Raw genomic sequence first — 23,090 nt, forward strand, 5'->3', positions numbered from 1 at the left:
CGTTTTTCTGGGGACCTGTTTCTGACTGCAGCCTGGGCTCCGGGAGGGGAAGCGCCTCAAGGCTCATCTCGGCCTCAGGAAACTGGGGACCTGCAGAGGGTGGACTGCAGAGGGGCAATCGGGCTGTGGCTCCATCGCGGGAGTCCGGGAGGGCTTCCTGAAGAATTCTAAACTGCACTCCGAAGCACGTATGGCTTGCCTGGCGAGGGAAGGAGTTTCAGGTGTGTGCCCCCAACAGCACGGTTGGCTGTGCCTCTTCCCTTGGACGCCCTCGGGCAGCACGGTCTTCCTCGTTCCTGCCACTCGGTGTCTGTGAATATTTGCTGAGTGACAGCAAATAGACAAACGCAGGCCCCGTTTCCAGGGACCCACAAACCCTCCAAGAGACGTGGGTTTGAATCCTGCCCCACTGCTTCCCTGCTGGTGGCCCAGGGTGGACAGGGCTGTGACTGGCGCTGCCCGGAGGAGGAGACGTGGTGAGGTGTCTGGGGCATGTCGGGGGCACCATGCCAGTACTAGGTGCTGTGAGGCCCTGGCTCAGCCTGGTCGGTCCAGGTGTTGCTGCAACCACACGAGTCCGAGGCTGCCCTCCTCTTCCACAACGAGCCCCTGGGCCCCAGAGCTCATGGAGGAGCAAGTGGAGGACCGAAGCCAAGGTCCACTGGGCCAGGAGTCCTGGGCCACGCAGGCCAGGGCGGGCCTGGGTGAGTCAGACCGCAGCAAGGCAGCCGCGGACTGCCTGGCCTCCCGCGCACCGCCTTCCTCACCTGGCAGCTGGCCACGCTCACAGGCCCTGCAGTGGCCGGACCCTGGCCTGCCCCTCACAGGAGAGGAAACCCAGGCTTAGACAAAGGCGCAGGCACGAGGTTCTGGCCACCGCAGGGACACATGGTGGACACGGACTCCTCCGAGAGCTCCTTCCTGCCGCTGAACACCCGCTGCTCCCTGCCCTCCCCGCCCAACTCCTCCTCCTCCTCACCCTCGAAGCCAAAGCCAAAGCCAAGCCCACCCACGGACACTCATCATTAAAACAGAAAGTGGCACACATCCGCAAGGATGTGGAGAAAACGGAACCCTTGTGCACTGCTGGTGGAAAAGAAAAATTGTGGAGCTGCTGGGAAAAACATTATGGCAGTTTCTCCAGGAAATAAACACAGGATTGCCATGTGATCCAGCAATCCCCCTCCCATGCACTGCATCTGTAATTCATGTAGAACACAATCTACTGTTCGTAGCAGCATTGTTCACAAGAGTCACAAGGTAGAAGCAACCCACATGTACACCAACGATGGATGAATAAACTGTGATAATTCACCGGCAGTGGAATATTACTCAGCCTTTAAAAAGGAAAGTGTGACCCGTGCTACAACATGAATAACCCTGCAGACATTAGGCTAATATAAGTCAGACATGAACAGATACTGTATGGTTCTGCTTACAATGAAGAACTACAGTGGTCAACTGCATAGACACAGAAGGTAGAATGGTGGTTAGCTGGTGCTGGGGGAAGAAGTGGGAAGTTCTCACTTACTTGGACATGGAGTTCAATTTGGGAAGAGGAAATAGAGACAGAGGATGGGGTGGTGGCAGAGCAATGGGAATGTGCTTAAAGCCACTGAACTGTACACCTAAAAATGGTTACAGTGGTAGCTTTTATGCAAAGTATACGTTGCAACAATTTTTAAAAAATAAAGCCAAACCCACCGGGCTTGATGGTGTACTCCTGTAATCCCAGCACTCAGGAGGCTGAGGCAGGAGGATCACCATGAGTTCAAAGTCATCCTGGGCTATTTTGTGAGTTCAAGATCTACATAGCAAGACCCTGTCTCAGTAATAACAATAATGCCAAACTCTCTGGGACTCTATCACCAATACTTCCAAGCAGGTGAGAGAATAAGTTTAATTTTATAATGGCTGGCAATGTATTTTTTTAGTAAAAACTATTACATATATTAAACTTTATGTCTAAAAATTAACAGGCAAAAATGGCACCAAAATGTTGTTTTGGTTTCTCCTTTTATTGCTGAAGTCAAATATTTCCCCGGAGTCCATTGCCCGGCTGCTTATCCTGTTCGGAAAGTGCTGGTCTCCTTTTGAAGAAGAACAGACAGCAGGGGGAGAGCCCAGCCTGGGGAAGGAGGAGCGGTGCACTCCGGAGCTGCACGGAACCAGGCTTGGGAGGGGCCGCCAGTGGCAGGATCCAGGTCCGGGCTCCGAAGTCCCGGCCAGAAGACTGGTCAGAAAAAGAAAACTGGGCCACAGGTGGCTCGAGGGGCAGGATGGGCACCAGGGCGAGGGCGGAGCCCACACTGTAATGTGAAGTGGCCACGTGCGGGGTTTACCTAGGGCTCCTGCCCGCGGGGAGGGACTGTCACCCTGAAGTCGCTGGCAGGAGAGTGGGAGGCGGGGCAGAGGGGAGGATGGGCACCAGCAGGAAGGCGGTGGTCCCTCCACCGCAGGGAGCAGCGCCTGTGGAGGAGGGCGCGGCTGGCCTTGGGCAAACCCGGGCTCCAGGCTTCTGGGAGCGCGCCCCATTTCTGTAACGTGGCCGGTCCTTTCCTCCTTCAAGACCGAGCAGGGAGGCAAAATCCGCCTTTGGCCTCGCACCCGGGCTGGCGCGCCCGCAGTCAGCAATGCACCTGTTTTTCTGCCACACCTGGTTGTGCAATGCCGCGTGTAAGGGCCGCTGAGCAGCGAAAGCGGAAACATCTCCGGGCGGGCGCTCAGACCCACCCACGGGAGGCTCCGGACGGGGAGGCGCCGCGCCCTGGGCCTCTGCGCGGGGCTGCTGGGCGCCCTGTCCCCGCGCTCCGCTCGGCCGCCTCGGGGCCAGGTGAGGCCGGGCAGCAGCCCCGCAGCATGGCGGAGGCCGAGGCCGCGGCTGAAGACCTGGACGCCCTCATCGACGACATGGACTACCTGCCGGGCCACTTCCACCTGGAGATGCAGCTGAACTTCGAGCCGCGCTCGCCGGCCCCGCTGCGCGCCCGGGACCTGCGGCTGCAGCGCGAGGGCGCGCGGCGGGAGCTAGAGCTGGCGGCTGCCCCGCAGCGGCCGGGGGCGCAGCACCTCCTGGGCGTCTTCGCCTTCTACCTGGAGGAGCTGGACGAGGCCCGCCAGCGCTTCCTCGAGGTGGCCCGCGAGGACCCGGGCAACCTCAACGCCTGGGCCAACCTGGCACACGTATATGGGCGGCTGGGACAGGAGCAAGAGGAGGAGGCGTGCGCCGCGCGGCTGGCCAGCCTCATGGGCCTGGACGCGGACCCCGAGGCCGGCGGGGCCGCCCCGCTCCGCGCCGCGCGCTGCCTGGCTGAGCAGGGCTACGCGCACGGCTTCGACGTGGGCTGCGCCAGCCCGGAGGAGCGCGCGCGCGTGCTGGTGGCAGGGCTCGCACTCTACGACAAGGCGCTGGGCTACGGGCAGCAGGTGAGAAACACCGCCACCCCACCCCGGGGGAGGGGCTGTGGCAAGACCCTTTAGTCTGCGAGGTCCCCTCCGCGCTGCACCGGCCCTCTGGCCTGTGGAGTACCTTGCCCCAGCGCACCCCTCCAGTTCCAGACTAGCTGGAGCTTTGCCCTCCTAATGGGAGCCTAGTGGGGCTGCCAGCCTAGGTCTGTCTCGGCAACGCCGCAAACGCATCCCGGCCAATTCATCGCGCATCCCTGTTCCTCCCAGCAAGTAGGTACCCGTCCCTGTTCCCTAGCGCCTCCACCTACTAAGAGTACCGAGGGGCAGCACGGGAGGCTTGCGCAGCCTTGACCCCTCTTCCCTCCGGGTTGCATCCACCTCCTGTACCTCCGAGGTCTGCCCGCTGCTCCCGGCCTCCATAACGTTCCGCCTGCTCCTCTGGCTTCCCGCCCTGCGGCGTCCTGACCCTGCTGCCATCATCCCTGCTGCCTGTGCTGCCACTGTATCATCGCACCGGCAGTGCCCTCCGCCCACTCCCTCTGGCCGCGGGGAATCCTGGGCCATGGGGTGGGCACCCGAGCCCTCCGCAGTTAGAGCTCTGCAGGTCCTCTGCGCGTTCCCCTCGTGAGCCAGGCTATTTATTGCCACATCCCCCTGGCGCTCCTCTCTGCAGCCCACATCTCACAGCCCGCCTTGCCCCTTCTCAGCCTCCTCCTGGGCCGCCTGCTGCTCCATCTTTGTCAGAGGTCCTGTTTGGCCTGGGGCTCCTCTCAGACACCTCAGCTCCCTTCCTGGAGGCTCAGAGCCTCCGCTGGCTCCCGCTGTGCCCCTTCGAGTGTGTCTCCAGCTCAAGCTCTGAGGCTTTGACAGGGGAACAGCGCCTATGCACTACCACAAGAAACCCAGCAGCTGGCTTGGCACAGGGCCTAGTGCTACCCAGACAGGTGCTAGATAACTAGTTATCTCCCGAGGCAGGACCGAATCCGCCCACACTCGGCAGCTTGGGCCATCAGCCCTTGCGGTGGCACCGCGGAGTGAGTGGTCAGGAGCCAAGGTGTGCCGGCTCGGCAGTGCTGGGCTGCAGGCTCCTCTGAAGGCCTGCGTGATTGGGACACCACCTACTTCCCCGCTAGCTCTCCTGGCTGCATATAAGATCCTTTCCTCACTGGCTCACAGGGGCACTGTGACCTTTCCGGAAGACACTGCCGGCAGAATTGAGCTGATAGCAGCAATGTTTTATAGTGTTTTCCATGGGTGAAGTTTAAATAACAACAAGCCTTCAACACCTGGAAGCCTGGCTTGGGCTCACAAAGCCTACACACACCCTCAGCACCTTTTCCAGCAGAGCTGGTTTTTCTGGGAGGGGAGCAGTAGCAGTCACAAACTGGGGGACTCAAGCCAGAGGCTACAGACTTGATGAAGGACGGCAGTGCAGGGCACAGGCCAAGCGAGGAGACCCCAGCCAGATGCCCATCGGAACCCCTGTCCCCCGTGATCTCACCTCTAGTCAGGACTTAGTGTCTCAAAGTGCCTGTGCCTCTCTGCGACATGGGGACCATAACTGCACGTGTGTCCTAGGTTTCCTCCTTAGTAAAGTGGGGATCCCCTTGTTTGGCTGATGTTATAATTAATGTGGTTTTCATTTTTTTGCTTTTTTGTGTTGGGTTTTTTTTTTTTTTTTTTTGAGACAGGGTCTTGCTCTGTAGTGCAGGCCAGCCCTGAACTCACTTATGTAAGTCCAGGCTGGCCTTGAACTCAAGGTGGTCCTCCTGTCTCAGCCTCCTGAGTGCTAGGATTGTAGGCATATGTCACCATGCCCAGAACTATAATTACTGTTTGCAAAGCTCTTAGAAGAGCAGGCATAGGGATGGGCAGGATCAGGGTGACCCTCCATCTTCTCAACTATGAAGCTTCTCTCCCCACACTGGGTGCAGTAATTACCTTCCCCTGGGACCTGCAGGTATCTGCGCCTCCAGTTTTAAATCCTGGACCCTGAACACCAGGCAGCCCTGCAGGGGAGGGGTGGCCAGCACTGTGTCCGTCGTGTGGCTGTGGCCGCTGGTGCCCGTGGAGGTGAAGTGGGGCCTGGAGCCCTGAGTCTTATCTCAGCCGTGGCACCGCCGACAGCGGAGGCCTCGCTCTGCTCTGTAGTTCCTCCATCTGAGAAATGGGCGCGGGAAGGGGGCCCAGATGGCCTCTGAGACCCCTTCCTGCTCTCAGCAGGCGCTCAGTGTGGGAGGGCTTCCTGGAGGAGGTGAGCAGGGAGGCAGAGGGTAGGGGTTGCAGCAAACAGGCCGGCCGCTCCCTCTGCAGTCAGCACAGGCCACTGGCTGACCCCAAGTGCCCCAGACAGGAGCGGCTGCTGAGGCCGCCTGACTGTCGCGCTCTGAACTGTGCCCTTGGGCCCCACCAGCCGCTGCTCCCCAGCTCTGCACAGAGCAGCTGTGGCCAGGAGGGAGCTTGGGAAGTGGCCCCTTCCGTTTGCCATCGAGAAGCAGATCAGATCATGCTTGTGCAGTACCTGGCACCAAGCAGGGGCCCAGGAAAGAGTCACAGTCAGGGCGGGGTTGACAAGGGTTTCAGCAGGAAGAGTCAGGAAGCTCGAGTCTGAGCTCTGTTGTCATTTCGCTGTGTGGCTTTGGGCAAATTACTTGTCCCCTCTGATCTCCAGCTGCTTGGGTATCAGCAGTGATCTCTGCCTCAGGGTTCCTGTGATTTTCCAGCTGCAGAGTGCAGTGAAAACGCCTATACCCTGGGGGGCTCTGAGGGTGTCTGAGAAGTACTTGCTGAGGTTCTGACTTTTATTGAGCATCTACTGTATGCCAGCCCTGCCTTTAAGTTCTTGCCACTGAGACATGGATGGAGGGAGAAGCAAACCTGTTCCTTCAGTAGCTCGTCGCTCCCTGGGCGAGGGGTCAGAGGGACAAAGCTGAGATGTGTCTGTGGCTGACAGAGCCCACAGGCCTGCATCACAGGCATCGTGACTCCTGGACCACTAAAGGCCCCAGAGGCTGACAAGGAAGGGCACTTTGGGGGCATGTGAACCAGATGCTGGCATCGGCAGCAGTGACCTGGAAAGTCGAGGTCATGTGAGCAGTGAGTGTGTCCTGAGCAGTGGCTGGGGAAGGTTTCTGAGGAAGGCGGCAGGTCCTGGCAGGAATAGGTGCAGGTGCTTCTGTCCGGGGGGGGGGGTATGGCATGTGCAAAGGCCCTGGGGCAGGAGCCTGCAGTGCACAAGGGCTTCCGGGGACAGCTGAACTGCAGGGAGGGAGGATGGTAGCCCAGAGCTATATGAGGAGGGGCACGTGGCAGCCCCAAAGAGCTGCCGAGATGCCCTCTGGAATCCAGCTCCTACCTCTGCTTTGGGCACACTTCTCGGCTCCTACTTCCCAGCAATTCTAATCCACCTGTAGTCCCCAAACACAGTGCCAGTTCTCCCCTCCCCGGGAGTCCTGTGCCCTCCACCCCCCCATCAGGACTCAGCTCTGGTAGCCAGCTCCTCCCAAAGCCTCCGGGCAGAGCCACACACGGTGGCGTGGGTGACTCCCTTTGCCAGTGCCTTCCAGACCGGGCCTTACACACTGCCCATCACAGGCCGGGACCCAGTTCACAGCTGCAGGCCTGAGACACCCCGGCCCCTCGCCAGGGCAGAGCTGGTCAGAGAAGAGGCCATCATGTGCCACTTGACTTCGTTCTTCTGGAGGGACAGAAGCGGGGGAGGGACCTTCCCACACCTGAGGCCAGGCGTGAGGGACAGGAGGGACAGGAGGGACAGGAGGTCGGGAGGTCGAGGGCAGCAGCGGAAGCAGAGGCGGGGTGGGAAGGAGGGGAGGCTCCCAGTCGCTAGGTCAGTCGTCACCATGAGTGCGGTGGGGCAGGCAGTAGCGCCTGCCCAGCCTGCCCAGCCTGTGCGCAGCAGAGGAGACCCCCACAGGCTGGAAGCCGCTGACAGGGAAGAGCCAGCAGCTGCTCCCCTGCTGAGCCAGTTAGAGAGGGCAGCTTCGTCCTGTCAGGGATCCACCCGTCACCCAAATCAAGCGGTGCTGACATGCGGGGCGAGGTCCGTGACTTCCTCTGTCTGCTCTTCATTCCTGCCTCCAGATCTTAAATGGCAAAAATCTAAAGGTCAGGTCATGGCCTCTGCTACATCTTGTGCACATGTGCACACACACACACACACACACACACACACACACACGCACACACGTGCACGAGCAGAGGCTCACTCGGGGTTCTGCACAGCTCTCAGGGTTAGCATGCAGAGCACAGATTTTGCAGCCGACAGGCCTTTCCTGCCAGGTGGCTACAGAAGGTCACTTCTCGGAGCCTCAGTTTCTGCCTCTGCAGAGGGACCCTAACGTGGCCTCCAAGGCTGCTGTGGAGATGAGGAGACCCGACACCGCCAGTCAGGGCGTGAGGGGTGTGCTCTGTCCTCCCGGCCGGCGCTGGCCCTGCCCTGCACCTGCTGTGGCTCTGCCGCATGGCCATCAGCAGCCTCCCGTGAGCTTTGTCCCCTCATCTGGGCCTCTCTGTTACTCAGGAGGAGTCTGTTTTACCATCATGTGGATAGCTCAGTTTTAGATCTTAAAGTCCCTAACTTTAAAAATAAGGTAGCTAGAACTTATATTTCTCTTAAAAAAAAAAAAAAAAAACAAATCTGTCCCCAGCCAACTCAGTTATTTGATTTTCCTCCCCTTTGACCAAAATATTGGGCGCTTGGTGCGTGTTCTGCAGGCACACTCTCCACCATGCCACGTGCTGAGAAGGACCTCCCACGTGGCAGCGGTGCGCCAGGCTCCAAGTGAGGACGGCACCTTTGGTAACACCTGGATTTGTATTCGATCCCGCAGGCCACCGCCGCTGGGTGTTGGGATTCCCGGGAGGGCACAGGCCTCTCCAGACAAAGCCAGCTGCTGCTGGCATGGGGCCAGCTTGGAGCCAGGCCTGCTGGCGGGGGGTGGGGGGCCCTTGTTCACTGGGAACTGGAATGGAGAAGTGGCTCCGGCAGTCAGGTGAGTCAGGAGCGAGCACCCCGCCTGTGTGCGCTTCCGCCCCCACCCACAAGCTTCTAACCAGGCAGGCCCGTTTGTGGACTCAAAAGTGGAGCAGTGGCCTTGGGGAATCCCTGGGGAGCGAGAGGCAGGGGCAGAGAGCATGGGCTCGCCTGACCCTCCTGGTGTCAGCGGTGTGCCGCCTCGTGTCACAGTGCGCATCCCAGTCGTGCAGGAAGGACGCGTCCCCTGACTTCTGTTTCCACAGCGTCAGCTTCTCAGGTCCCCTGAATGAGGCAGGAAGGGCAGAGGCGTTGCAGGAGGCAGATCAGAACTTGAGTCCCGGTGGTTCCACCCAGGGCTGTGGGGCTGGGCTGGTGACTTTCTTCTCAGTCCCCTCCTCTGTGTGAGGGAGAGGAGGCCACACCCCCCCCCCAAGGTGCTGTGAGAAGCCAGGGCCTTGACGTGGCACAGGGCCCAGTAACCCTGGAGAAAGGTCCCTTCCCTCCTCTGTCACTCGCCCGGCCCCAGCACAGGGTGGGGAGAGAACCAGTCAGCTCTCGGGAGCCCATTCCGGAATGCAGGGTGCGGCCAGCAAGGGCAGAGTTCAGCCTGCAAGGAAAATATTTTCCCTGAGAACCGACACGGTGTCCCCGCCGCCCAGGCAGCGGTGCACAGGTTTGCAAACCCCTGGGATGGTACGAGGTCTGCTATTGAAGTCCCTTAAATGGCCCAGCCCCCCGAGTCCCTTCTCTTGGGGCGGCCTTTCAGTGCTCCTGACCCGTTCTTGCACCTGCCCTCAAAGGGCTTATCCTAGTCTCAAGACTTCGGCGAGACACTGGCCTTTGTCACTTACCCACCCAGCTGTAGGGCACGGATCCTGAGGACCGAAATTTCAGACCCTCTGACTCATTGCAAACTGAGGCACCTGCTGCCGCCTTCTTACCCCGCCCTCCCTGGTGAGTCCGGCTGTGGCCTGTGAACTTCAGCCCCGCTCCCAGGGTGTGAGTCAGCCCTCAAGAATCCGCATTTCTGCCAAATTCCCAGGTGAGGCACAGGCTCTGGTAGGGCCCACGCTTTGAGAACCCTTACTCTGAGGGACCCTGGTGACAGACTGCTGGGCTCAAGGTCTAATTCCTTCCAGCTGTGTCACTCTGGAAACCACCTGACCACTATGTGCCAGACCTGCCTCATCTGTAAAATCAGGGTAACAGTAGTCCCTACCTCATGGGTAGTAGGTCAACATCTATAAATGATGGACCTGGTATATAGTAAGTGCTCAATAAAATTTGCTATTTATTGCCAGGCGTGGTGACACACACCTGAAATCCTAGCACTGGGATTAGTTCAAGGGCACAGTGAGTTCCAGGGCAGCCTGAAGTGCACAGCAAGACCCTCTCTGAAACAAACAAAAAACCCTTCTTGCTGTTATTAGCATAGCAACAAGAGCACCATCCCGGGTTTGAGTATTTGATAAGTTCCTCAGTTTCTCCATCTGTATTAAAAGGATAATGACACTCTGTGGGGCATGAAAGACCAAGTAAATGGCAACACTGAACACACACTAGTTCTTTGCACCTACGCGTTACACAAAGAACAGGACTGAACCCAAAGAGACCTGGCCTGAAATATCAGGTCCAGTGAGCAAGTTTGTGCGTATTTCTTCCTCCATTTCCCCATCTGTGAAATGAGGATGAGGAGGGTAAGGCCTCAGAGAGCTGGGAGCTGCTCTGAGCCCTCCCTGGAGCTCCTCCTCAGGCTCACCTGAGCTAGGCCCGGGGCGATAGGTGTTGATGGAAGCTCAGCGCGGCCTGGACAGGTCTGCCCTGCAGATCTGCCAGCTGGGAGACCTCCATCACGCGCCAGGCTGGCCAGCCCCTCCCACAGGCAGACACCCCACTCAGGGACCGTATCAAGGAGGAGAGTGTGGGGCGACCTGCCCAGAGTTGCAGCAGCAGAGACGGGAATGTAGGTCCTCGCAGCCAGCTCAGGTTTCATGACAACTTCATTCTACGGGAGGGAGGGCGGGGCAGCCAGAGGCCTGTTTAATTTAATTTAACACACTGTGGCTTGCCAGGTTGCCCCTGGTAACAGCTTCAGCTGCTGCCTCTGTGACAACCAGAAGATTTTAAAGAGACAGCCCCTTCTCAGGCCGGGTTGCCCCCAGAGCGAAAGTCTCCACCAGCTTTTCGCCTGGCAGGGATGGAAGACTAAAACCCAGCACGCTGAGGCCTCCACACCCATCTGCTCACCCATTAACTCCGCCCCACACATACTGGCCCCAGCTGCAGATATCGCTCTCTGAGGGGCTGCTGAGGGACGTTTGGAACTTGTCGCACAAATGGCACTACCCTCCCCACCCCCTAACCCCACCAAGCACTGAGGATTGAACCCAGGGCCTTTGCACTGAGGTGCATCCCCAAGATCTCACTAAATTGCTAGCTTACCTGGGCTGGCTCAAACTTGCCATCCTCCTGCCTCAGCCTCCCAGAGTGCTGAGATTACAGGCACTACCACATCTGGCTTTTTAAAAAAATCAGTTTTAGTCTTAAATTGAGAGAAAGGAGTCAACTCCTACTTAGGAATTGCCCCTGTAATTCAGACATGTTGCCACCAGGTGGCGGTATCGCCTGCTCAATGAAAAGCGGTCAAACTGCGTTGCTCAAGGATTTCTGGATGGCAGGACATGATGGCAGACGCCTGTAGTCCCAGCACTTGGGAGGCCGAGGCAGGAGGATCGTTGTGAGTTCGAGACCAGCCTGGGCTACAAAGTGAGCTCAAGGCCAGCCTGAACTGCATAGCAGGACCCTGTCTCAAAAAGACAGAAAAAAAAAAAAAAAAGGCTATCCGGACCACTGGGTCAAAGGTAAGCCTTGATGCCAACTAGTATGAGCTTTGGGTGAGTCACCTGTCTGGTCTCAGTTACTCAGTCACTTAATGCAGGGACTGATGAGATAACTGCATGTTGTAGAGAAGGAAACTTGGGCCAGGAACCATGGCTGCAGGAGTTTAAGTCCTAGCTGTCACGTACTAACTGTGTGGTTTGGGCACACAATTTAACTTCTGTTGGCCTGAATACCAAACAAGGAGGTGGTTCTGAACCAGGAGCCCTGAGGACGGCACATCACCCCAGCACAGGGACCTGTGGGGAAAGAAGGGCACCTGGGACCCCACGGCGGCCTGCAGTCCTGGAGAGCTGGGGCTTGGGGTGAGATGAGATTCTGGGGCCTGAGACCTCATTGTCCCTGGGCACTGAAGCCGGTCACAGTGGACAGAGCAGCCGCCTGGACCGTCCTGACCCCGCTTGGCTCCCCCCAGGCCAGAAGTTCCTCAGGGTCAGGCCTTACACTCGGAGCACCCAAGAGCTGGTGGCGTCTCCTCCTCTGTAAACAAGGTGGCACCTCATCCCCAGGGCTGCCCACCTTGTCACTCCACCCGCTCTCACTGAGGCCTCCCCCTGGTCAGGAGCGGGGGCGCGGGGGTCCTCCTCCCTGCCACGACTGTGTAGCTGGCCCCGAAGCAGGCTTCAGCCAGAAGTCGTGGGTCACACTGAAGGCAGGCGGCCCATGTCAAGGTCTTTGGCCTGTGTGGCCCATAAGGGGCACCGTAGATCCGAGTCCCCTGCTTCCTGCCCTTGGAAGGAGACCCATAAGGTTAACCAGTACCCCATCTCTGCCTTTTGCTCAGGGAAATTCTCCCCCTCCTGGGAGATGCCCCAAGCCCTTCCCTTGCAGACAGCAGTGTTCACAGCTAAGCCTCGGGCGGGCGTCCATATGCATTCCCACCTGTGTAACAGGAGCCCCTTCAAGGTTGTGGGAATGGAGCACACACTGGATCTGGGTGCTCCCCAGCTTGCACTCCTTCCACAGGTCCCCACTGCCCACAGATGAGCTCGAATCCTGAGACTGGCACTGGGGCCTCTGGATGTGCCCCTGCCAGCCCTTCCGCACCCCTTGCCTTGGGCTTCAGGCCCCAGGCTGCATGTGGATCTGACACCATGTTCACATGCTCGTCCTCCTGGACCCCTTTTCCCCTGTGTCCCCCTGGGGGGTCCCTGCTCATCCTTGAGCACTCTACTCCAGCACCACCTCCACTGGGAAGCCGCGAAGAACTTCCAGATGGTTCCTCTGTGGGTTTTTTTTTTTTTTTTTTTTTTTTGTCGTTATTGTTGTTGTTATTTCTGGTACTGAGAATCAAACTCATGACCTCACACTTGCCAGGCAGGAGCTGTGCCACTGAGTTAAATCTCCAGCCCCCCGCTGTGGGTCTTAAGGTCTATTTTTCCTGCCAGACCAAGGGCCCTCAAGAGGGGACCCACCTTTCCTCTCCTGTCCTCCTGGCCCAGGCAGGGCCATCCAGAGGAGATTCTGTGGGTAACAGGCTGAGAAATGCAACCAGCTGGGCCTGCTGGGCAGTCGCAGCGCTCGGTGGATCTGTCACACAGGCCTCTCCCTCCAGTCCACCCTGGTCTCCCTGGCCAGGGTCAGCCCCTCCCTTTCACATGCACTGCGCTCTGTGCCCACAGGCTGCCGTCCCCACGCCCCCAGGCCTCTGTTCATACCAAGCCTTCTGTCTGGGATGTGCTGCCCCCTCAGCCTCTCAAGTGCGGCTTGCTCAAGGACCACCTGAAACCCGCACCTCTGGCTGGGCCTGTCCTGTCTGTCCTGCTCACCCTGGGTCTGCTTCGCTCGGGGGACCTCGATCAGACTTTGCCTCCTAATACAGTTTTTGACAGCCTGGCATAATAAGGGTGCGTGAGCTTTGGAGCCAAACAGTATTTAATTCCCAATCTTATACTCAAGCTGGTTGACCTTGGGCAAGTCGCTTTAGCTCTCTGGGCCTCGGTGTGTTCCGTTGGCTGTGTGATCAAGGCAACGGGTGTCCAGCACTCCATCAAGGGGGATCGATGCCTGGGTCTGTTGCCCAGCCCGCTGGCAAGCTCCTCTCACAGCCTCGTTCGCAGGCACCACCCGGGCCATGCACGAGGGGCTCAGGAAGCTGGCTGAGCTGCTTGCTCTGGGGAGGGTAGAGTGATATGGGGGTCCCCAGGGGCGTGGGGCAGGCAGAAGATCCACCAGGAGAGAAAGGTGGAAGGAGGGGCTGGAGCCCGAGGCAGAGCTGATGATATGCACTGGGGGTTTTATTGGTTTTCATTAAAATTCCTTCCCAAGGCAGGAGCAGCTACTCCCATAAATAACAGCATAAATATTTTATCTGGTGCCCATGTCGGTCTAAACGCACAGCAAGGTTGGCAAGAATAATAATGGGAAAACAGTGCAGGGGGCCCAGGCTTCGGCAGAGCTGGGCTCACTCAGCATGCACAGAGAGGCTGCTCGGGAATGGGGGGCCAAGGGGCACAGGGGAGTGGCGGCGCTGGAGCACGGGCCAGGCTGGGGCAGGGCCTGTGTGCAGGGAGGCGGGGAAAGGTCCACCCAAGCTTCGAGGTGCCCAGCTCATCTCATCAGATCCTCTGTGGTCGGAGAAGCTAAGCAACCGGCCCAAAGCCGCCAGCCCCACAGCGGCAGAGCCAGGCCTGGAACCAGGGCATTCAAGACAAAGCCTTTCCCGCTGGCCCTGCCGCCTCCCGGGGTTCAGGGAAAGTGTGGGCACTCATGAACAACGGCCAAAGCACCCCAGTAACAGCAGCACCGCTCTCTGCTTCTCTAGATCCCCACGGAGGAGAAAAGGGGCTGGTACTTCACCATGGCAACACTCCTCATCAGGTCAGGCCCAGGATGGTGGGGGTAGAGGTGCGGCCGGCAGGCTAAGCCTGGCACCAGGCAGGGGGTGGGACAGAAGGGTAGGTGGCTCGCCCAGGGAGGGGAGGACTGGCAGCAAGCTGGGGAGGCGAGGAGGGGCTGAGGCCACAGCCCCCTCTCGACCCAGGCTGGACGGCATCTTCCTGGAGCTGGGCAGTGAGGAGCAGAAGAGGCTGCCCGCCTTCAACCGCACGCTGGCTCTGCTCCGGCAAGTCCTCAAGGCCTCCAACACCTGCCAGCGAGGTAGGGGCCCCAGGCAGGGCTGGTGGACCCTGTCACTAGCCCTGCTGCCCCTGGCACTGTCTCCCTTTTCTGTTCCCCGTTTCTTTCTCTCTCTCCCAGTCTTCCATCAGCTGTTCAGCCCCAGGCTTGCTCTGTTAGAGAGGAGCCATTTCCTCCAGGGCCAGACAGGGGCTAGTGCTGTGAGGAGCGCTGTTCTCCTGAAGGGAGGGCCCCAGTGACCTAGTAAATAATGAGCCTCCCGACGTGTTCCTTCTCTCCATGCATGGCCTGCCCCACCTTTGTCACTGCCTATCCGTGGGTTGTCCGGGGTTTCGTGCTGCCGTCCCTTCTTGTCTTCGTGGGGGCTGACGCTTCCGGTGGCGCTGGCCCCATCCGTCCCTGGACCTCTTGTGCTCCTCTCCCAGCTCTGGCCTGGTGCTACCTCGGGATGCTGCTGGAGAGGAAGGACACCTTCTCCACCACCCCGATGGGCGTCCACGACTGCGGGTACTCGGGCACCGACCCGCTGGACTGCTTTGGCAAGGTGAGTGTCCCTAGCCACCCCTGCTCGGAAGGCTGCTGTCATCCTCCACTGTGTGGCCCACCCAGGAGGGACCCTGACTCTAAGCCTCTCTCTCCGCCTTCTCCTCCTCCAGAAGCTCTTCTTGGCGTGCTTCCTCTCCGCCTAACACTAGGACCCTCCGCACGCTAAGCAGCCCTCCCGAGGCCTGTGTGCACACTGCCTCTGCCCTCCCCCCCCCACCCCCAGTCAGGGTGCTCAGAAGGTGGGTGGGGCCTCATTGCCAGCTCTGCCCGCAGCCGAGTGACCCTGAGGCAGGTCACTTAGAACGGGCAGCAGTGGATGCCAATATGGAGGAAGTACTGCAGCCCTGCTAGAAACCCCGTAAGCACAGAGGAGGTGCTTCCCTTACCCCGCCGGGGGCATGAACTGGAGGGAGGCTGCAGGTGTAGAAAGGTCTGCTGGCCGTGTCTGTGACCATGACTGTGACCAGGAACTGAGTGCCCGGGGCTCGCCCCAAGGCACTGGGTTCCATCATGTGAGTGAGCAGACCCGTGGTATGCCCCTACCCCCTCCCTCCCTAGGCCATCGAGATTGCCAAGGACCAACCTCTCATCCTCAATCGCCTGGCCAAAATCTTCCACTTCCTAGGAAAACAGGACATGGCCATTGGAACCTGTAACATGGCCCTGGATGTCCTGGGAGATCCAGAGCTCAACTGGCAGGCATACTGCACCAGGGCCAAGGTGGGTCACTCTGCGGCGCGTGCCCCCATCCTGAGACCAAGGACCAGGGCCGAGATCCTGAGCCCAGAGCCCAGAGGCCCTGGAGTCTTCACGGCGGGAGGGAGCCAAGGACTCCTAAGGCCCACAGCTGCTGAGGCGAGAATGCAGGGACCCTTAACTCAGCACCAGCCAAGAGCTGCCAGGAGAGTCCGGATTAGCCCTGGTGGAGCAGACTGACCAAAGCTGAGATCTGCCACTCCACCTACTGCTGCAGGACTGTTATAAGCCCCGACCCCTCCAAACCTGAGTCCCCCAATCTGTAAGATGCAGCTCATCACCCCTCCCTTAGACGGGGGCCAGAGGCTGAATGAGGCCGCACTGAAGTCAGCACCTGAGGTGGGCGGTGTGTGACACAGTGGATTAACATCACACACTGAGCTGTTGCCTGGCGCAGGCAGCCCCTCTCCAAACCCCATGCCACCACTCAGGTTTGGGCACCTAGTGCTCTCGCCCAGGGTCAAAGCCTCTGTTTCTTTATCTGTGGACTGGAGGTGACCGTCCCTGCCTTGATCAGAGTTGTTCTGAGACTTACTGGATTGTGTGAGTAAAACTCAGCATCGCATACATCCTAAGAACCCGGATGGGACTGATGGCTGTCACTGGGTATATTTTCAGCTGATGCACCGCCCACTGTAGTCAGCACTTCGAGTTAACACTCAGGAGACCCCTGCCTTCCTCCTAGCCTCCCCATGGGCCCCGAGCCGCCAAAGCCCCTCTGCCTGGGGCAGAGACCTGAGGCTCTGCGCTTGCTGTGCTCCAAACTTAAGTCCTACGTTTCCCTATCTTTTCCACTACCTTTCGCAACTAGTGGCAAATCTGCTCCTGTTCTTGGTCTCAATGGTCTAATTATTTTGCCAGTGAGTACAGGCAGCAAATTCCCTTACTATAGCTGATGTGGTGATCATTATGACAAAGATATTAGTCATATAGTGAACCATAGAACATTTACGTGACCCTGCATTTTACTCTTGCTCATGGTCGGCTATAACCCTCACAAGAATCCCACCAAAGCGGCCAGACAGTGCCGGTCTGTAGCGGAGGCTCCCAGGCACAGGCAGGTAGCAAACTTACGCAAGGTCCTGCACTCAAGTTAGCGGGAACCCTGGCCTTCCCGTCCGCTGTGGCTCCTCAGGTCACCCTCACTCCTCACCCAGCTGGCCGGAGGAGAGGGTGCACACACGGTGTGGGAGGTCACCTTGGTCAGACCTGGCGATGATGGCGCTGCCTCTGCCCGGGGCGCACTTGCTCTCTCCTAGCACCCCCGGCTTGGGCCTGTGCTCACAGTATCCCTTTCTCAGGTCTCTGATTCACCGCCTCCCTAACTTCATGCAGGCCTGACCCCACAGGCGGCTTCTGACCCGGGCCTTGTGTCACGCGCCTGTAATCCCAGCTGTCAGGAGGCAGGAGGATCACAAGTTTGAGGCAAGCGAGATTTTGTCTCAAAAAAGGAAATATGGCAGCCTCTAAAGGCCATCTTATTGACAACTTCAGCAACGCCCTGCCAGAGCCAGTGCTTTCAGTGCTTCCCTGCTTTCCTCGCTCTCCCGGCCGCCAGTCAGTCTCCGACGTCCTGTTTGCTTATTTGCCACATGCTGTCCCTCGCCCTACTAAAGTACAAGCCCCGTGAGGTGGGGCTTTCTGCCGTGCTGCTCTCCGTCCGTGCGTTCGCTTGCTGCTAAGGAAGACTGGCTTGGGTTGGTGCAGGACGGGGGCACAGGCCTTGTCCGAGTACCTTCTCTGAGCTGGCCTTCTGTCGCAGATCCACACCACAGCCTACCTGCATGACCTGGAGCGGGCCAAGGCAGGGCTCGGAGGCATGCCCGACAGGAGCCACCTGGCCCAGGCCAAGGCCGACCTCGAACAAGTGGTCAGCGTGTGCCCAGGCCTCAGGACCTACCTGGACATCAGCCAGGTGAGCAGCTGCTTGGCCTGGTCGGCAGAGGGCTCACCAAGAACCTGCTGACGGCCTGTGGGGCTCTGACAGCAATAGGGGCGCAGCTCTCCCAGCTCCCCCAGCCTCTGAGGGGAAGGCAGTGCGGCAAGGAGTGGAGTAGGCAGAGGAGGCCTGGTGCCGGAGCACGTGGTAAGCATGGGGCTGCATTCCATCCAGAAGCGCCTCCTGTGTTGGCAGTGGTCACCAAGAGATGGCAGTATGGGGACACCCAGGGGCAGGAATGGACCCCTCCGAGCTTCTATGGCTAGGAGTGGAAGCGCTGGACCTGGAATACCTGAAATTCCAACACTGTCTCTTTCCAGGGCCCAGAAACACGATGTGCAATTACATGGGGGCTGCATGAATGCAGGCCTGGGGACTGATGGCGGGGGGAGGGTAATCTGGAAGGAGCGTCATCCAGCCCCCATCCCCGCCCCCAGGTCTACTACTACATGGGCGTGGACGCCGTGCAGGAGCTGCTGGCGGTGGATGAGGCGGCACTCAACCAGGCGCTGGTCTTCCTGGCCAAGGCCGGAGAGTCGGAGCTGGGCGCCGCGCTGCCGGAGCTGCAGCTGCTGCGCGGCAAGTGCCTGCGCATCAAGGGCGAGGACGCCAACGCGGCGGCCTGCTTCAAGCGCGCCGTGGAGCTGGACGACGCGGGCTCCAGCCGCCCCGAGGGCTTCGGCTGCCTGCTCGAGGCGCTGCTGGCGCAGTGGAGCCAGGCGCAGTTGAGCGACGGCGAGCTGGGCCACGAAGTGGACGCCTGGCTGCGCCACGCCCAGGGCAAGTACCCGGAGGCCAGCCTGCGCCAGGAGCTGCAACGCGTGTGGCGCGGCCACACGGATGAGGTGCTGGGACTGGCCCGTGCCTTGGTGGCCCAGGGGCGGCTGGGGCTGGTGCGGCTGCTGTTCGAGACCATGGAGCGCGCTGGGGACTGTGCGGGGGAGCGGCGAGGCCGGCGGGCCTTCTCCCTCTGAGCCCCGGCAAAGGCCCGGGCCTCTGGGCAAGGGCGAGGCCTCGCCCCGTCCCCAGGTGATTGGGCCCGCCCTGCCATTGGCTTGTAAGCGGAGCCAATCAGATTCCTTTTCAGGAATTGTGAATGGGGACGTTGAAACCCTGCCATTCCAAATTCCCGCTGTGGCAGAAAGACCTGATTTCAGATGGCAAAGGACTCTGGAAACCGGTGTGAGGCCGCTAGGAAACTGAGCCCGCTGAGGGACAGAATTAAGCTGACTTCGAATCTGCTGAGAGAAACAGAAGGGTGTTGCCTCAGTTGTGGCGGTTTTCTAGTCCCTGCGCTCAAGTGCCTGTCTTTGAGTCTCAGGAGCCATGCTCAACTGAGCCTGGGCTAGGACAGAGGGCGGGGCCCCCGGACAGCGGGCTGGGGAGGGGCCCTTACTCAAGCCTGGGTGTCCCGGCCCTCGCGCACCCATTTTCCAGCAGGCCTCATTCCTGTCAGCTTGGCCTGAAAAGACTCCCAAACTCCTTGAAATAAAACTCATGCACAGAACCTCTACCTGACTTCTCTATTCTATTCTTGGGGGGACTTGAAGGGTCCCAGCCACCTGCCCTTGGTCTTTCTACAAGAGAATGAGGGAAATATTAGAATTTCATATGCTGGGAACACAGTCCTAAAATCTTTTTTTTTTTTTTTTTTTTTTTTTTTTGGTACCGGAAATTGAACTCAGGACCTTGCCCTTACCGGGCAGGTGCTTGTGCTGCTGAGCTATATCCCCAGCCACTTACCCCTCTTCTCTCCCAAGACTGTGACAGCGACCTTCCCTAGGGTGGGACCCCATCTCCTTCTGCTGCCCTAAACAAGCCCACTGAGTTCAAGGCAGCTTGCTGGCCAGACTCCGAAGCTGGTGAAGTTTGTCCTTACCCCATTTCCCTTCCTAGCCTTTCCTGTCCCCAGAGTCATGCATTTCTCTATCCACAGCCCCCTTCCTGTCATAACCTTTCCAAGAAGCTTTCTCTCTGTGATCTCATGCACACTGAGCATATAAGCAGTCAACAAACTACCATCCTAACTTCTGTGAGGAATGTCTGCACAGTAGCCACAGCTGAAGGGAAATAGGAAACCCCATCCGCTGGACGTCACGCATGCACTCCTACTGCATCCCTTCCATGGCCCTGCAGGGTAGGCATCGTAACCCGCATTTCACATGTGAGGCCACTGAGACGCCGGACAAGGTCACAGATGAGAGTGTGAACCTTAGCCATGACCTGTCTCAGCCTCCGGTCTAGAGCAGGACTCTGCTCTCGACCTAGTGTTCTGAAAGGAGGACTGAAAGAGTTGCAGATCTCTGGCAGGTGAACAGCCCACTGCCTCATAAAGCGATCAGCTCCTTTCCCCAGCAGCCTAAGTTTTTGTAATCTGCTTTTAACTGAGTTGAAATCTTTTCTGTCATTTCTGTCCCCAAGTTAAGTTCGCCTTCTGGGGCCACACAGAACAGATCCTAATAAACAAAGTGACTCTGAACGCGGTGCCTCCGCCCAGCCTCGGTGCTCTTTCTGTTACAGCGCCTGTCCCAGTGCTGGAGTTGTTCACGGGCCTGCACCTGTGCGGAGCTGAGCTGGCAGCTGAAAGCAGAAGGCAGCAGTTCCCCTCCCTGCCCTCAGCGAACCCCAAGCGAGCACCCTGCCTGGGTGATGGTGGCTGGATGCCAAATGAAGTGAAATACCTCCTTGTCTCAGGCTGTTAACTTTTTTCTTGTTTAAGGAATGGGAGGGTAATGACATTCAGCCCTTTACCGCTCAGCAGTAAAATAAGCAGATGGGCACAGATCCCCAGCGTTGTGGGCATGGCTCCAGGGAGCAGGCACCCCAGCTGCACTGGCCAAAGTCACCAGCACATTGGCCAGTGGGGGCAATGCAGTGGCTCCCCCTGCTCCTCCAGGCTGCGCCCCGGCTCGACAGCTGGCCCTGGTCCCCGCTCCTGCTGTCCCACCCAGCTCAGCACCTGCCCCTCCCGGGCCTGGACAGAACACAGCCTCTCTGTGTGTTAGAGAGGAGGAGGTGAGGGGTGTGCTTAGCAAGCGAGGGGCTAGCAGACTCCCACAGAGCTCTGCACAGCCCCTGCTGGCCTCCCGGTGGCCGCAGGAGGACAATTTAACCGAGCAGGGAGGAACCCCACCGACAGGTCACAGGAGATCAGTGTCCGCATCGCCACCAAAAGGGTTTCCTGAAGACATGCCACTGCCGGTCGCCATACTCGTGTTTCACACACCTTATGCAGTCCGTGCTCAAGAGCCTGTGTCGTGTCAGCCTCACTCCCATTTCTCACAGAGAGGAAACTGACGCAGCTGTCCAGAGGCCCTGTCACACTGCCTGCACAAGCAGGACTAATAAGTGGCTTTTTAGCTATTTGGGCTTTGGATTATGTTCTCCTCTATCACATATGTTGCTCTATAAAGTGAACACATAAAGTCTGGATGGCGTTTCATGTTTATGTTTCCAAGCCAGTCAGGCTTGTGTGGTGGGGCTCGTTCTGCTTTGGCACACAAACTTTCATCAGACTGCAGATCCTCTGTGAGTTTTGTCACCCACAAAATAAAAGAAACAGGAACAGGGCATGGTGGCGCACGCCTGTAATCCCAGCACTCGGGAGGCTGAGGTAGGAGGATTCTTAATGAGTTTGAGGCCAGCCTGGGATACAAAGTGAGCTCAAGGCCAGTCTGAACTGCATAGCAAGACCCTGTCTCAAAAAGACAAAAAAAAGAAAAGAAACAAAGCTCAGGTCTCTCAGCCGGGACCCCTCCCTGCTGGGAAGAACACACCACCTTTTGGGTGGGCCACTAACTGCTCCTCCCCTAACTGTGAGTGGAGGTGGAAGCTGTCAATTATAACACCCCCAACCCTGTCAACAAAAGCAAACATATGACCCAAGCTCAACCATGAGAGACCTTCCCAAAGTTTTCCAACCAGGCCAAAGAGAGGAAAAATGCTCTGTGCTACCTTGCCGGCACAACTATTAGTGACTTTCTCAGAATGGGGCTTAGTTTGAGCATCAGAAACCTGAAAAGGATAGTGGGGCCTGTAATCCCAGCACTTGGAAGGCTGAGGCAGGAGGATTGCCTCAAGTTCAAGGCCAGTCTGGGTTACAAAGTCAGTTGAAGGCTCAGCCTGGACTATATAGCAAGACCTTGTCTCAAAAAACAAAACAAAACAACCCTGAAAAGTAAAACCTTAAACAAGACAGTAGTTTATCCTATTAGGCCGGCTCAAGAATCACCTTATAATAGACAACTAAATTAGACAGAAATCCATATACAGCCAGAGAGGGACTGGGCCCACAAGGAAGTCAGCATAGAAAAATAAAGACATCAGGAGTATGGCTGAGGGTGTATCTGAAGGGAGCCAGGCTTCAGGATGGAGACGCAATGGCAATGCTTTCGAGGCTCCCTGAAGGATAAACAGCAATTTGAGACCATATTGTAATTTGCACCACCTGGTCCAGTAAGTCTAGTTAGGCATCAGACATCCAGCTGGGAGACTAGAACATCTGGACCCATCCCATTCCCCCAAAATGCCTTTGTTCTTTCTATGTCAGAAGTTACAGATAAGCTAAGGTTAATGATGCCCACCATGTACCCTTGCTACCGCCTCTCTTCCCTATCAGATCAGTATCAGCTAAGTGGCTCTACTTATGATCAACCATGTTGTACCCATGCTGTGACTTTGCAGTATAAAATACCCGTGACAAATGGCCTCAGTGGCCTCCTACTCAGGACGCCCTCCCAGAAATCCAGGAGCTATTCATCTTCTTATTTCCAGTGAAATTCTCTTAACTTCCTCCCTCACTCACAACTTCATTCCTCGATGTTGTGAGACCTCACAGTGGGTGCACATCTGACATCTAATGGGCCAGGAGTTATATTTTTTCCTATATCAACCTCGGTGCCCTATCCACATCTTACCCTCACCCACCTGGCATGTTCCCAAGTGATCCTCGTCCACACACCCACCACCCTCCTTGGAAGACCACTCAGCCAGCAGCATACATGGCATACTCAATACCACGGGGCAGTCTTGAGCCAACAATGAAAGGAAACTGGAGGACAAATGCCTCAGCCTCCTGAATCCCAGCAGTAGGGTCATTCTGAGGCACGGTCCACAGTCTCCAGAGGTCCCCAGGGAGAGTGAGGCCCAGGGGCCCACAGCAGTCACCTGCACACCATCACACCCCGTACCCCTCTCCTCTCCCCGGGTCACTTGCCCACTTCCCTACCAGTGCCTCCTGGGATTGACTGCCAAACAAATGGCTCACCCTGGAATCCTTGACTCAGTGGGAGCAAGGGAAGCAACTTTACACCAAGCAATAGTGCATTGTAGGTGTCAGTGTGGCAGGACCCTGCTATGGTTTGAATGGATGTGCCCCTCCAAAATTCACGCTGGATCTTAAACCTCAAGGAGGACCACACGAGGGGGTGTTGAAAAGTGATGAAGTCATGAGGGCTCTGCCCTCAGAAA

The 23,090-nt window shown here is 58.0% G+C and overlaps 2 protein-coding genes and 1 long non-coding RNA gene across 7 annotated transcripts; 1 reads left to right on the top strand and 2 right to left on the bottom strand.

Annotated features, from left to right (window-relative positions):
• Positions 1–1,885: 1,885 nt before the first annotated feature.
• On the bottom strand, positions 1,886–5,067 carry LOC106150089. 4 transcript variants are annotated; one of them, XM_013521669.1, is made up of 3 exons: positions 3,796–5,067; positions 2,343–2,469; positions 2,000–2,233 (listed from the first exon to the last, which is right to left on the bottom strand). In XM_013521669.1, exons 1-3 carry the CDS (start codon positions 3,970–3,972, stop codon positions 2,064–2,066), a joined length of 474 nt encoding a protein of 157 aa, XP_013377123.1. In that variant the 5' UTR covers positions 3,973–5,067; the 3' UTR covers positions 2,000–2,063. The 4 variants fall into 4 exon arrangements, 3 of the variants coding, with proteins under 3 accessions (XP_013377122.1, XP_013377123.1, XP_013377124.1); XM_013521668.1 differs by having other exon boundaries at positions 1,886–2,469; XR_001236691.1 differs by having other exon boundaries at positions 2,000–2,469; positions 3,717–3,887.
• Ttc22 (tetratricopeptide repeat domain 22) lies at positions 2,653–19,134 on the top strand. Of its 2 annotated transcripts, XM_005398510.2 has the most exons (7): positions 2,653–3,426; positions 14,067–14,122; positions 14,286–14,401; positions 14,806–14,924; positions 15,485–15,646; positions 17,445–17,597; positions 18,059–19,134. In XM_005398510.2, the coding sequence occupies exons 1-7, from the start codon at positions 2,668–2,670 to the stop codon at positions 18,593–18,595; spliced, it is 1,902 nt and encodes a 633-aa protein (XP_005398567.1). In that variant the 5' UTR covers positions 2,653–2,667; the 3' UTR covers positions 18,596–19,134. The 2 variants fall into 2 exon arrangements, with proteins under 2 accessions (XP_005398567.1, XP_013377120.1); XM_013521666.1 differs by lacking the exon at positions 15,485–15,646.
• Positions 5,182–10,385, bottom strand: LOC106150090. The gene is made up of 3 exons (XR_001236692.1): positions 10,164–10,385; positions 8,950–9,011; positions 5,182–8,686 (listed from the first exon to the last, which is right to left on the bottom strand). It is a non-coding gene; the product is annotated as an uncharacterized LOC106150090 (long non-coding RNA).
• Positions 19,135–23,090: the final 3,956 nt, after the last annotated feature.

Source organism: Chinchilla lanigera, unplaced genomic scaffold (assembly GCF_000276665.1).
Source record: "Chinchilla lanigera isolate Chin_1 unplaced genomic scaffold, ChiLan1.0 scaffold00063, whole genome shotgun sequence".
Classification (NCBI taxonomy): domain Eukaryota; kingdom Metazoa; phylum Chordata; class Mammalia; order Rodentia; family Chinchillidae; genus Chinchilla; species Chinchilla lanigera.

What these genes read in the sequence shown, in the direction of transcription:
- Ttc22 (XM_005398510.2), top strand. Translation starts at nt 2,668, where the DNA reads ATGCCGCGTGTAAGGGCCGCTGAGCAGCGAAAGCGGAAACATCTCCGG. An exon ending in CTCCAACACCTGCCAGCGAG is followed by an intron (nt 14,402 to 14,805) that starts GTAGGGGCCCCA and finishes CTCCTCTCCCAG; the next exon opens with CTCTGGCCTGGTGCTACCTC. An exon ending in CGCTGGACTGCTTTGGCAAG is followed by an intron (nt 14,925 to 15,484) that starts GTGAGTGTCCCT and finishes CTCCCTCCCTAG; the next exon opens with GCCATCGAGATTGCCAAGGA.
- LOC106150089 (XM_013521668.1), bottom strand. Translation starts at nt 3,972, where the DNA reads ATGGCCCAGGATTCCCCGCGGCCAGAGGGAGTGGGCGGAGGGCACTGC. An exon ending in GCAGCGGGCAGACCTCGGAG is followed by an intron (nt 2,470 to 3,795) that starts GTACAGGAGGTG and finishes CCTCCTCCACAG; the next exon opens with GCGCTGCTCCCTGCGGTGGA.